At 48.4% G+C, this 14,735-nt stretch overlaps 1 protein-coding gene across 1 annotated transcript in view; it reads left to right on the top strand.

Moving 5' to 3' along the window:
• The first annotated feature begins 5,009 nt into the window (after positions 1–5,009).
• PPP4R4 (protein phosphatase 4 regulatory subunit 4) overlaps positions 5,010–14,735 on the top strand; it is a 77,213-nt gene continuing 67,487 nt past the window's right edge. Inside the window, exons 1-2 of the mRNA XM_044272029.1 lie at positions 5,010–5,564; positions 6,235–6,308. Of these exons, the coding sequence (XP_044127964.1) occupies positions 5,097–5,564; positions 6,235–6,308 (542 nt within the window). The 5' untranslated portion in view covers positions 5,010–5,096. The remainder of the gene's footprint in view (positions 5,565–6,234; positions 6,309–14,735) is intronic.

Here is a 14,735-nt window from a genome sequence, read left to right on the forward strand (position 1 = left end):
GCAGTGTTTGGTCAGTTATGCCTCTTGCTTAGGTGCTGCAGACTCTGGTGTGTACAGGTCCTTCTAAAAAAATTAGCATATTGTGATAAAGTTCATTATTTTCTGTAATGTACTGATAAACATTAGACTTTCATATATTTTAGATTCATTACACACCAACTGAAGTAGTTCAAGCCTTTTATTGTTTTAATATGGATGATTTTGGCATACAGCTCATGAAAACCCAAAATTCCTATCTAAAAAAATTAGCATATCATGAAAAGGTTCTCTAAACGAGCTATTAACCTAATCATCTGAATCAACTAATTAACTCTAAACACCTGCAAAAGATTCCTGAGGCTTTTAAAAACTCCCAGCCTGGTTCATTACTCCAAACCGCAATCATGGGTAAGACTGCCGACCTGACTGCTATCCAGAAGGCCATCATTGACACCCTCAAGCAAGAGGGTAAGACACAGAAAGACATGTCTGAACGAATAGGCTGTTCCCAGAGAGCTGTATCAAGGCACCTCAGTGGGAAGTCTGTGGGAAGGAAAAAGTGTGGCAGAAAACGCTGCACAACGAGAAGAGGTGACCGGACCCTGAGGAAGATTGTGGAGAAGGACCGATTCCAGACCTTGGGGGACCTGCGGAAGCAGTGGACTGAGTCTGGAGTAGAAACATCCAGAGCCACCGTGTACAGGCGTGTGCAGGAAATGGGCTACAGGTGCCGCATTCCCCAGAAACAGCGGCAGAAGCGCCTGACCTGGGCTACAGAGAAGCAGCACTGGACTGTTGCATGTCATTCGGAAATCAAGGTGCCAGAGTCTGGAGGAAGACTGGAGAGAGGGAAATGCCAAAATGCCTGAAGTCCAGTGTCAAGTCCCCACAGTCAGTGATGGTCTGGGGTGCCATGTCAGCTGCTGGTGTTGGTCCACTGTGTTTTATCAAGGGCAGGGTCAATGCAGCCGCTATCAGGAGATTTTGGAGCACTTCATGCTTCCATCTGCTGAAAAGCTTTATGGAGATGAAGATTTCATTTTTCAGCACGACCTGGCACCTGCTCACAGTGCCAACACCACTGGTAACTGGTTTACTGACCATGGTATTACTGGGCTCAATTGGCCTGCCAACTCTCCTGACCTGAACCCCATAGAGAATCTGTGGGATATTGGGAAGAGAAAGTTGAGAGACGCAAGACCCAACACTCTGGATGAGCTTAAGGCCGCTATCGAAGCCTCCTGGGCCTCCATAACACCTCAGCAGTGCCACCGGCTGATTGCCTCCATGCCACGCCGCATAGAAGCCTCCTGGGCCTCCATAACACCTCAGCAGTGCCACAGGCTGATTGCCTCCATGCCACGCCGCATTGAAGCCTCCTGGGCCTCCATAACACCTCAGCAGTGCCACAGGCTGATTGCCTCCATGCCACGCCGCATTGAAGCATCCTGGGCCTCCATAACACCTCAGCAGTGCCACGGGCTGATTGCCTCCATGCCACGCCGCATTGAAGCATCCTGGGCCTCCATAACACCCCAGCAGTGCCACGGGCTGATTGCCTCCATGCCACGCCGCATTGAAGCAGTCATTTCTGCAAAAGGATTCCCGACCAAGTATTGAGTGCAGAACTGAACACAATTATTTGAAGGTTGACTTTTTTGTATTAAAAACACTTTTCTTTTATTGGTCGGATGAAATATGCTAATTTTTGGAGATAGGAAATTTGGGTTTTCATGAGCTGTATGCCAAAATCATCAATATTAAAACAATAAAAGGCTTGAACTACTTCAGTTGTGTGTAATGAATCTAAAATATATGAAAGTCTAATGTTTATCAGCACATTACAGAAAATAATGAACTTTATCACAATATGCTAATTTTTTTAGAAGGACCTGTATATGTAATGACAGATCATGTGACACTGAGATTGCACACAGGTGACATCATCTCACTAATTATGTGACTTCTGAGGGTAATTGGTTGCACCTGAGCTTTTTATGGGCTTCCTAACAGAGGGGGTGAATACATTCGCACATGGCAATTTTCTGTTTTCTATTTCTAAACAATAGTTTTATTTATATATTTTTCTCACTTCACCGACTTAGACTATTGTGTTCTGATCATCACATCAAATTCAGATTAACAAAACATTGAACTTAAGGCTGTAATGTAACAAAATATGAAAAAAGTCAAGGGGAGTGAATACTTTTGCAAGGCACTGTATGTGGCAATATAAACATGACATGCAGGCAGCAGTAACATGTGACATGTATGTGGCAGTATAAACATGACATGCAGGAGGCAGCAGTAACATGTGACATGTATGTGGCAGTATAAACATGACATGCAGGAGGCAGCAGTTACATGTGACATGTATGTGGCAGTATAAACATGACATGCAGGAGGCAGCAGTTACATGTGACATGTATGTGGCAGTATAAACATGACATGCAGGCAGCAGTAACATGTGACATGTATGTGGCAGTATAAACATGACATGCAGGCAGCAGTTGCAGGTGACATGTATGTGGCAGTATAAACATGACATGCAGGCAGCAGTTGCAGGTGACATGTATGTGGCAGTATAAACATGACATGCAGGAGGCAGCAGTAACATATATGTGGCAGTATAAACATGACATGCAGGCAGCAGTTACATGTATGTGGCAGTATAAACATGACATGCAGGCAGCAGTTACATGTGACATGTATGTGGCAGTATAAACATGACATGCAGGAGGCAGCAGTAACATGTGACATGTATGTGGCAGTATAAACATGACATGCAGGAGGCAGCAGTTACATGTGACATGTATGTGGCAGTATAAACATGACATGCATGAGGCAGCAGTTACATGTGACATGTATGTGGCAGTATAAACATGACATGCAGGAGGCAGCAGTTACATGTGACATGTATGTGGCAGTATAAACATGACATGCAGGAGGCAGCAGTTACATGTGACATGTATGTGGCAGTATAAACATGACATGCAGGAGGCAGCAGTAACATGTGACATGTATGTGGCAGTATAAACATGACATGCAGGCAGCAGTTACATGTGACATGTCTGTGGCAGTATAAACATGACATGCAGGCAGCAGTTACATGTGACATGTATGTGGCAGTATAAACATGACATGCAGGAAGCAGCAGTTACATGTGACATGTATGTGGCAGTATAAACATGACATGCAGGCAGCAGTTACATGTGACATGTCTGTGGCAGTATAAACATGACATGCAGGCAGCAGTTACATGTGACATGTATGTGGCAGTATAAACATGACATGCAGGAGGCAGCAGTTACATGTGACATGTATGTGGCAGTATAAACATGACATGCAGGCAGCAGTTACATGTGACATGTCTGTGGCAGTATAAACATGACATGCAGGAGGCAGCAGTTACATGTGACATGTATGTGGCAGTATAAACATGACATGCAGGCAGCAGTTACATGTGACATGTCTGTGGCAGTATAAACATGACATGCAGGCAGCAGTTACATGTGACATGTATGTGGCAGTATAAACATGACATGCAGGAGGCAGCAGTAACATGTGACATGTATGTGGCAGTATAAACATGACATGCAGGAGGCAGCAGTAACATGTATGTGGCAGTATAAACATGACATGCAGGCAGCAGTTACATGTATGTGTCAGTATAAACATGACATGCAGGCAGCAGTTACATGTGACATGTATGTGGCAGTATAAACATGACATGCAGGAGGCAGCAGTTACATGTGACATGTATGTGGCAGTATAAACATGACATGCAGGAGGCAGCAGTTACATGTGACATGTATGTGGCAGTATAAACATGACATGCAGGAGGCAGCAGTAACATGTGACATGTTTGTGGCAGTATAAACATGACATGCAGGCAGCAGTTACATGTGACATGTCTGTGGCAGTATAAACATGACATGCAGGAGGCAGCAGTTACATGTGACATGTATGTGGCAGTATAAACATGACATGCAGGCAGCAGTTACATGTGACATGTCTGTGGCAGTATAAACATGACATGCAGGCAGCAGTTACATGTGACATGTATGTGGCAGTATAAACATGACATGCAGGAGGCAGCAGTAACATGTGACATGTATGTGGCAGTATAAACATGACATGCAGGCAGCAGTTACATGTGACATGTATGTGGCAGTATAAACATGACATGCAGGCAGCAGTAACATGTATGTGGCAGTATAAACATGACATGCAGGAGGCAGCAGTTACATGTGACATGTATGTGGCAGTATAAACATGACATGCAGGAGGCAGCAGTAACATGTGACATGTATGTGGCAGTATAAACATGACATGCAGGCAGCAGTTACATGTGACATGTATGTGGCAGTATAAACATGACATGCAGGCAGCAGTTACATGTGACATGTATGTGGCAGTATAAACATGACATGCAGGCAGCAGTTACATGTGACATGTATGTGACAGTATAAACATGACATGCAGGAGGCAGCAGTTACATGTGACATGTATGTGGCAGTATAAACATGACATGCAGGCAGCAGTTACATGTGACATGTATGTGGCAGTATAAACATGACATGCAGGCAGCAGTAACATGTATGTGGCAGTATAAACATGACATGCAGGCAGCAGTTACATGTGACATGTATGTGGCAGTATAAACATGACATGCAGGCAGCAGTTACATGTGACATGTATGTGGCAGTATAAACATGACATGCAGGCAGCAGTAACATGTATGTGGCAGTATAAACATGACATGCAGGCAGCAGTTACATGTGACATGTATGTGGCAGTATAAACATGACATGCAGGCAGCAGTTACATGTGACATGTATGTGGCAGTATAAACATGACATGCAGGCAGCAGTTACATGTGACATGTATGTGACAGTATAAACATGACATGCAGGAGGCAGCAGTTACATGTGACATGATGTATGTGGCAGTATAAACATGACATGCAGGAGGCAGCAGTTACATGTGACATGATGTATGTGGCAGTATAAACATGACATGCAGGAGGCAGCAGTAACATGTGACATGTATGTGGCAGTATAAACATGACATGCAGGAGGCAGCAGTTACATGTGACATGTCTGTAGCGCTCTGACATGGATTTGACAGGGCGGACATGTGGCAGGTGTGTGACGTCAGCAGCGCCTCGTCACCATGGAGACCGGGCGCCGCACACCCGCTGCAGGCCGCCTCTCGCTCCGCACAGCGCTGAGCCCGGACACCATGACCCGGTGCTGCCCGGTACCGGCCCCTCCTTAGCCTCCCCGCCTCCTCCCGCTCCCCTGCCCGGGGTCACCTCCTCCCGCAGGTTCCGTGTCACCCCGTTCCCCCGCAGGTGCCCCGCTCTCCCCGGTGATCCGCTCGGTGCAGGCTCCGCCCCCGCCGCCCCCGCACTCAGGATCTCCGGCTGCTGCCATGTGAAGAGCTCCCGGTGGATGGAGGATGCGGGGCGCAGCGGCTGCCTGATCCCCGGAGTCCCCAGGATGGAGCTCAGCCTGTTCGGATACATCGAGGACCTGCAGGAGCTGGCCATCATCGAGCGGCCGGTGCGCCGGAGCCTGAAGGTAACGGGGCCAGTGACGTCATGGGCACCCCAGAACAAGCCGTGACGTCATCCGAGCCTAGCATGTCACTGGGGGCCCCGGGAATAGACGGGGGGATCTTACAACTATGTAACAATCTTAGGTGATACATCATCGTACCCTGTGCTGCAGTCTCCATAATAACTAATCCATGTAATATGATGATGTCATCACCCGGCCCGACCAGAGGGGGGACTGGGGCTTATCCCTTCAGTCTAGCAACCCCCCTGCCCCAATTGTAACCCTTCTATACTGTATGAGGGGATCCCTATGTCGTACCCTGCCCCTCCGCCAGTCAGTGATGTCATCAGACTCTGACATCATCAGTCATGATATTCCTTCATGTACCTGTTTACTAATGGGGGTAGTTATTGGGGACATGCGCTGCCTGGGTTGTTATACATAAAGGGGGGGTCACCTGATCGTGATGTCATCGCCCTCCGCTGACATCATCCCACTGTGTATCTCTCCGATTATTGAGGGTCCCCGATAATAATGGTTATCCCGGGGGCCCCCGTTCTGGGTATATCCTATGATGAGATGTAGCAGTGTCGTTAGTGCTGCGCTCTATTAATCTCCGCCCCTTCGTTATAATCTCCAGGTGTATAATATCATTTGGAGGCCCCTGACCCGTCGTCCTTTCTTATTACAGACTCCTGAAGAGATTGAGAGGCTGACGGTCGATGAGGAGCTGAATGACATTGAGAGGGCGGTTTACCTGCTCAGGTAGGTGGCACCGGTGGCGCGGCCCTCGCTCACAGTGATGCGCAGGGTGTGAGGCTTCCACCATATTGTGATTTGTTGTATGGAGGGTCTGATAAATGGGGACATTCTTTACTGTCATTGACCGTGGCGTCCGCACCCACCTATTGCCACCTGTTCCCCCTTAGTACCAATCCTCTCGTTAGTGTCTGTACCCCCTTAGTACCAGTCCCTCGTTAGTGTCTGTACCCCCTTAGTACCAATCCTCTCGTTAGTGTCTGTACCCCCTTAGTACCAGTCCCCCCGTTAGTGTCTGTACCCCCTTAGTACCAGTCCCCTGTTAGTGTCTGTACCCCCTTAGTAGCAGTCCCCTGTTAGTGTCTGCACCCCCTTAGTACCAGTCCTCTCGTTAGTGTCTGTACCCCCTTAGTACCAGTCCCCTCGTTAGTGTCTGTACCCCCTTAGTACCAGTCCCCTCGTTAGTGTCTGTACCCCCTTAGTACCAGTCCCCTCGTTAGTGTCTGTACCCCCTTAGTACCAGTCCCCTCGTTACTGTCTGTACCCCCTTAGTACCAGTCCTCTCGTTAGTGTCTGTACCCCCTTAGTACCAGTCCTCTCGTTAGTGTCTGTACCCCCTTAGTACCAGTCCCCTCGTTAGTGTCTGTACCCCCTTAGTACCAGTCCCCCCGTTAGTGTCTGTACCCCCTTAGTACCAGTCCCCTCGTTAGTGTCTGTACCCCCTTAGTACCAGTCCCCTCGTTACTGTCTGTACCCCCTTAATACCAGTCCCCTCGTTAGTGTCTGTACACCCCTTAGTACCAGTCCCCTCGTTAGTGTCTGTACCCCCTAGTACCAGTCCCCTCGTTACTGTCTGTACCCCCTTAGTACCAGTCCCCTCGTTAGTGTCTGTGCCCCCTTAGTACCAGTCCCCTCGTTAGTGTCTGTACCCCCTTATTACCAGTCCCCTCGTTAGTGTCTGTAACCCTTTAGTACCAGTCCCCTGTTAGTGTCTGTACCCCCTTAGTACCAGTCCCCTCGTTAGTGTCTGTACCCCCTTACTACCAGTCCCCTCGTTACTGTCTGTACCCCATTAATACCAGTCCCCTCGTTAGTGTCTGTACACCCCTTAGTACCAGTCCCCTCGTTAGTGTCTGTACCCCCTTAGTACCAGTCCCCTCGTTACTGTCTGTACCCCCTTAGTACCAGTCCCCTCGTTAGTGTCTGTACCCCCTTAGTACCAGTCCCCTCGTTAGTGTCTGTACCCCCTTATTACCAGTCCCCTCGTTAGTGTCTGTAACCCTTTAGTACCAGTCCCCTCGTTAGTGTCTGTACCCCTTAGTACCAGTCCCCTCGTTAGTGTCTGTACCCCCTTAGTACCAGTCCCCTCGTTAGTGTCTGCACCCCCCTAGTACCAGTCCCCTCGTTAGTGTCTGTACCCCCTAGTACCAGTCCCCTCTTTAGTGTCTGTCCCCCCTAGTACCAGTCCCCTCTTTAGTGTCTGTCCCCCCTAGTACCAGTCCCCTCGTTAGTGTCTGTACCCCCTTAGTACCAGTCCCCTCGTTAGTGTCTGTACCCCCCTAGTACCAGTCCCCTCGTTAGTGTCTGTACCCCCTAGTACCAGTCCCCTCTTTAGTGTCTGTACCCCCTAGTACCAGTCCCCTCTTTAGTGTCTGCACCCCCTTAGTACCAGTCCCCTCTTTAGTGTCTGTCCCCCCTAGTACCAGTCCCCTCGTTAGTGTCTGTACACCCCTAGTACCAGTCCCCTCGTTAGTGTCTCTACCCCCCTAGTACCAGTCCATTTGTGCCAGTACCTCCTTCCTGCCACCCTCCAGGGTCTGTACCTCCTTTCCATTAGCCTCCACCCCCATGTCTGTTCCTCTTCCATGTGCACATCGGGGTAGGTGAACCCCCTTTCTTGGTCGTCAGCGCCTTATGGGGGTGATTTTGCGCCTTCTATTTGAGTTTCTGATTGGACTAGCGCTCAGCACCCTGGCCGCGGGGGCAATGTACTGACCCGATCTACGGGGGCGCACGCCCAGGGCGTTTCTGCACTGCGGCTAGTATAGCAGGGGTGTTCAGATAACTTTCCTCCGATGTCAGGGGGTTGCTATGGTAACTGCGATGTATGGATGTTACCTGCCTTATTGTCGTGTTCCTAATACCGTCGCTGGATAACAGATTGTCACTTACTGTCACCCGTCTTCAGTGTCTCAGGCTGGTGTCAGCCTCTGGTTCCCATACAAATATCAGAAATGTGTAAAAATGAAAGGGTGTGTAAACTTTTGCAACCCCTCCAATACATGTAAAACAGACAAATGAAAAAAAATATAAAAGTAATAAATACTCTTGCTCAAAAAAATCCCCTACCGTTTGGTATGTACAGCTCCAGTGCAGATCTATGCGTCGCCGTGGTTACAGACTACAAACAAACTCTGTGTGGTCTGATACCGCAGTCACCTATGAACGCTGTGACTGCAGGGCCAGACTACACCCGGCTTGTTTGTAGTCTGTAACCATGGAAACACCATACAGCACAGCCATTGACAGTAGGAGGCTGCTTGCAAAATTGCTTTATTGTTTTTGTTTTAGATTGGAAAGGTGGGGCGTCCCAACTTCTCGCAGACCCCCTCCCCCCTCCCCTCCAGCCAAAGTTGGAGCTCCCCTTTAAACCTACTGGAGTCGCCCCTTGGTCCGCCCGGTGTCATGTCACACGGACTGGGCCGTGCTGCCGGTGACATTACTGGTGGGCAGGCCTGTGTACAGTGTTGCAGGAGCACGGTGGCGTTACATAACGAGCACATGTTCCGCAGGCGGCGCTGCCTTTAATTAGCCCTTGCCTGTCCCGATGTGCCAGAGGGGAGGCTCTAATGCCTCTTAATCATCTGGACGGGTGGCGTAATTAGCTCTGGAAGCGGCCGCGTGCTCCGACTCCTCGGCACTCGAGTCTTCTGTTGCATGGAAACCGCAATCATCTTACAATTTTCACGGATTTGTAAATAAACCTTGATAAATAGAACCCCGACTGGGAATGCCTCAGCCTGCCAGGGGCCCAGCCCTTGTAGAGGAGAGGGGCCCCATAGCAAACATGCATCCAGTCATATATTTGCTATAGGGGACCCCAGTGCGGGTTCACATAAGGTAGGGTGAGACCTTGGGCCCCGCTCTCCCCGCTGCTGCAGAACTTCTCTTTGATGCCTAAGAGGGAGACTGTTGTTTGATATGAAACACCCTAAAGAGGTGTGTACTGTGAGGTTCTGCAGCAGCTGAGGTGTGTATTATGGTGTTCTGCAGCAGCTGAGGTGTATATTAAGAGGTTCTGCAGCAGCTGAGGTATGTATTATGGTGTTCTGCAGCAGCTGAGATGTGTATTATGAGGTTATGCAGCAGCTAAGGTGTGTATTATGAGGTTCTGCAGCAGCTAAGGTGTGTATTATGAGGTTCTGCAGCAGCTGAGGTATGTAGTATGAGGTTCTGCAGCAGCTGAGATATGTAGTATGAGGTTCTGCAGCAGCTGAGGTGTGTATTATGAGGTTCTGCAGCAGCCTTGGTATGTAGTATGAGGTTCTGCAGCAGCTGAGGTGTGTAGTATTCGGTTCTGCAGCAGCTGAGGTGTGTATTATGAGGTTCTGCAGCAGCTGTGGTGTGTATTATGAGGTTCTGCAGCAGCTGAGGTGTGTATTATGAGGTTCTGCAGCAGCTGTGGTGTGTATTATGAGGTTCTGCAGCATCTGTGGTGTGTATTATGAGGTTCAGCAGCAGCTGTGGTGTGTAGTATGAGGTTCTGCAGCAGCTGAGGTGTGTAGTATGAGGTTCTGCAGCAGCTGAGGTGTGTATTATGAGGTTCTGCAGCAGCTGAGGTGTGTATTATGAGGTTCTGCAGCAGCTGAGGTGTGTAGTATGAGATCGTGCAGCAAGTAGGACTTAAAACTGTACAATACACACTGCAGCCACTGCAGAACCTCTTTTCATAGAGAGCTGGAACGCTTCCTGTCAGTCATTACGAAGATCCATGACAGGCTCAGAGATCAGCAGTATCTCTGTTGCGCCGCTTGTCTGGTTTGGAGGTGAAGGTAATCTTCACTTCATCTTCAGTCTCGGCAGCGGTTCAGACTGCCGCTCTCACCTTCCCCCATGCTTTATACTGCAGCTCTGCTTGTTCACACCATTTCCTGACAGTTAGAAAAACACTATTATAGACTGAAGATGTGCCTCAATAGAGGGCGGGGCCTTACTAGGGGGCGGGGCTGGAGATCGCCTTTCAGGTTCGGACTCCTCACTAGAGGCAGGAATGCTGATTACCTCGTTAATGGCCATTGTGCGGCTGTCAGGTGGCGGTGCCCGGGGCCCCAGCACGTAACGACTTTAATCATGTCTTATTGTTCCAGGCTGAATGACTTGTTTCTCTGCAGAGCGTCAGCCCCAGATCCCAGGAGTCTGCAGAGCATCTGCCCCCTACACACAGTGGGGGCGCAACATCCACAGAAATCCAGCGTCTGCCCCAAATCCGCTGCGAATATAGAGCCTTGTCTCTGTTGGTTCTGTCTGTTCCTGGGAAAGCTGGGGGACCACCACTATGGCCGCCATTGCAGCTTCCAGGTTACCCAGCTTTTCTAGACCCCTGAATGGCCGATCGACTTAGTAAATAGGATACAGTAATACAGGAATCTGGGAAGGTTGGCGCCGAAATGTCCCCCTTAGGTGTCGTCATTCAGCTTTTTAAGATCTTTATCTGGGAAAGCTGGGTGATGAGCAATATGGCGGACGTTACGCCTCCTATAGGGGGGGGGGGGGTCATCAAACTTTCCTAGCGCTTGTTCTGTTCCCATACACAGTAATTGGATAACTAGACAGAGGTTCCATACAGGACCGTAAGAAAGCTGGGTGACAACCCTTGGAGACCTGTAACCACCACTGACTGTGTTGTCAGTTGTCACCCAGCTTTCCTAGAAATACCGAAAAGCCTTTGCTAAGAATTCCATCTGGGAAAGCTGGGTGATAAACAATATGACCACTCTACAGAGGTGTAGTCAAGCTTTTCTAGCCCCCTGCAAAATCGGCTGTCACCCAGCTTTCCCAGAGACAAATACCTGTAAGTATAAATCTCAATGGTGAAAAATTGTATCAGAGTGACGTAACCTATGGTGCCTATTGCAGCTCTGTAGGGGTTAAAAATACTCAACTTTTCTAGAGCCTTGCATGGCAGATCTGCCCAGTTCTGCAATGATATGGAAGCAAGGGACTTACTTAAAGAGCAGGATCGACCCTATTAAACCAGAATCTGCCTGGTGGGCTTGATCCTGCTGATTAAATCGATACCTGTCTTGCGAAAATCGGTTGTGGCTTTCCCGAGAAAAAAAAGACTTTTATCCTTTAGGTAAATGAGGGTGTCAGTGCACTGAGGGGCGTGGCCAGCCCTGGGAAGCCTGGAGGGCCTAGGCCACACCCCTCGGCGAGCTGAAGCTCTCATTTACTGAAAGGATAAAAGTATTTTTTTCTTGGGAACGCCACAACCGATTTTCACAAGAGAGGTATCGATTTATTCCGCAGGATCAACCCTACCAGGCAGTGTACTTGGTTTTATAGGGTTGGTGTTGTGAACGGGTGCCCTTTAAAGGGGTATTCCGGTTAAAGTTATCCCCTATAACTATCAGATTGTTTGGGATCCCACCGATCACCAGAACAGGTACCCCATACTCCTTGGAGCCCCCGAAATGAATAAAGCAGCAGGTCAGGTGTGCAAACCGTGCTCGGTTCATTCTTGTTACTCTGCTTTCTCCGGACCTCCCATAGAGATGGGCGGAGCGGCGGTGCGCATACCCAACCTGCCGCTCCGTTAATTTTGGGGGGCTCAGAGGAGTCTTGTGATGGGTAGAGGTCCCAGTGGTAGGTGGTTATAGGTAGAGGGGATCCTGGTGGTTATATCTTTTAACAACCAGAGTACCCCTTTAACTAGGCAGACCTATGGTGGCCACATCATCCAGCTTTCCCAGCTCCAGATATAACCAAATAATGGCAGCGTGCAGTGTTTAACCCCACGAGAGGAGAAGGCAGTGAGGTTACGTTGTAGCTCGTGCCTCGTGCTTTGCCTTGTGTTGTCAGCGGGGTGGACCGGCAGGTCAGTGTACGCCTCGCTGTCAGCCGGGGAGCGTGCCCGTCACCAGGGAGACCTGTCTGTTTACACACAGCGACCATCGTGCCTTACTCCGGGCCCCATTGTTCCACACATAATAGGTCAGCTGACCTCCGCGCCCGGCCGCCGCCGCAGTAACCGCGTGCTGTGAATGGACGGGATTCCTGCTATTGTCCCCCATGTCCTCAAGTGCCGCTCTGTGTACAGAGTGAGTCTGCAGGACACACTGCAGCGTGGAGAGGGTTAACCCACGGGGGGGACTTATTAAACCTTCCACCTCCCAGTTTACCAGTTGTACAATTTCGCGCTGGGTCGGGGGGGCGTTAACCAAGGCGTCCCGCTGCGTTTATATCCGAAATCTGCGCTCTGTAATTTGCAGTTATGGCGCACGGGTGGACTGAGATGCGCCAATGGCAGCGCATTTGACACCAGTGGGCCACCAATTAAGACTGGCGTATCAAGCGTCGGTCTTAATAAATGTTCCGCACCAAGATCTCTGCTTGATGTCAGTGAATGAGAACACATGTTTTCATCCAGAGACTGAAGCAGCCCGACCTAATGCTTCTCACCTAAGCTGAGGGTTTGTTACAGTGTGTCCACGCATGGAATCTTGAAATCTCTCTCCTGCCCTGACAGTTTGTTACAGTGTATCAGTCTGGAGCCCAGGCTGTTTAAATTGGATACAATTGTAATAACGTTTTGGCTCAGGACATTTTATTTTAAGTTACCTGCAAAGTTGTTCCCATTCCATTCCTTGACAGCAAGCAGAGATCTTGAAACGGTGAATGGCTAAAAAGTAAAGAATACATGAGAAAGTTACAGAACTTTTCAGACTGATACAGTTTACTTGGGCGGACACATTGTAACAAACTGTCAGACAGGCGAGAGATTTGCGCAGCTGAGGGTTTGTTACAATTGTATCTGGTCTAGAAAATTCTCTCTGATATAAACACGGCACAGAGGATTGTCTGGACTAAGCTACAATTGTAACAAACCCTCAGCTGTGAGAAGTTTCAGGTCTAGACAGACACCTTTTCAGCCGCAGAAGGAATGTGAGTGTGTGTGGGGGCGCGAAATATAGTAAATATTTAAAGGGGTTCTCCAGAATTGAAACAAACATGGCTGTTTCTATAAGCAGCGCCTCACCTGTCCACAGGTTGCAGTGTCTGTGGCTACAATCTCTGGATACGATTTTCCTGTTCATTATGTATGAGGAGAGCCATGAAGACGTTAGCCCCTAATTAGACGTCCTTCGCTCATAACAGCGAGCGGTAGCCTCTCTTCTTCAGCAAAGCTTCTCGGCAGACCCTCTCGGGTGCGATTCTTCCTCTTAGGCCTCTTGCACACGACCATATGTATTTTGCGGTCCGCAAAAATACGGATGACACCCGTGTGCATTCCGTATATTATGGGACAGCCGGCCCCTAATAGAACAGTCCTATCTTTGTCCGTAATCCGGACAATAATAAGACATGTTCTATTTTTTTTGCAGAATTGAAATACAGACATACGGAAACAGAATGCACACGGAGTAACTTCCGTTTTTTTTTTGTGGACCCATTGAAATGAATGGTTCCGTATTCGGTCTGCAAAAAAAACAGAATGGACATGGAAAGAAAATACGTTCGTGTGCATGAGGCCTTACCCAGTAATTGAAGTCTGGAGACCTGCGGCGGGCGGCTCGCTTTCAGTAGGTTCTCACCTGTAAGAAAATCTACTGATGCCTGTAACTGGACGGGACAAAGGAACCAGTAATTACTGCACCTTACATTGTTTTCACTGCAGAGAAGGTGGGAGACGGTGTTAGGAAATAGCCGGAGTAGTAATTCCCTGATGTGACGCTATAAACCAATGGATGTAGCAGAGTATAGTCTAATGATGGATCTGCAGGAAAGATCTATCATCTGTCTGTCTATCTATCTATCTGTCTGTCTGTCTATTATCCATCTATTTATCTATCTATTTATCTATCTGTCTGTCTATTATCTATCTCATATCTATCTATTATCTATGTATCTTCTATCTATCTATCTATCTCATATCTATCTATCTATCTCATATCTATCTATCTAATATCTATCTATCTATCTATCTATCTATCTATCTATCTATCTATCTATGTATCTTCTATCTATCTATCTATCTATCTATCTATCTATCTATTATCTATTATGTATGTATCTATCTATCTACCCTCTATCTGTCTAGCTCTGTCTCTCTGTCTATCTATTGCACAGTCTTTGTTTTACCACTTTAGTTCTAGCATTTTATGCATGTATCAGGAAGCTCAGTATGAACAGAACTATGATACCCATACCACA

This window comes from Bufo gargarizans, chromosome 11 (assembly GCF_014858855.1).
Source record: "Bufo gargarizans isolate SCDJY-AF-19 chromosome 11, ASM1485885v1, whole genome shotgun sequence".
In the NCBI taxonomy this organism is placed as follows: domain Eukaryota; kingdom Metazoa; phylum Chordata; class Amphibia; order Anura; family Bufonidae; genus Bufo; species Bufo gargarizans.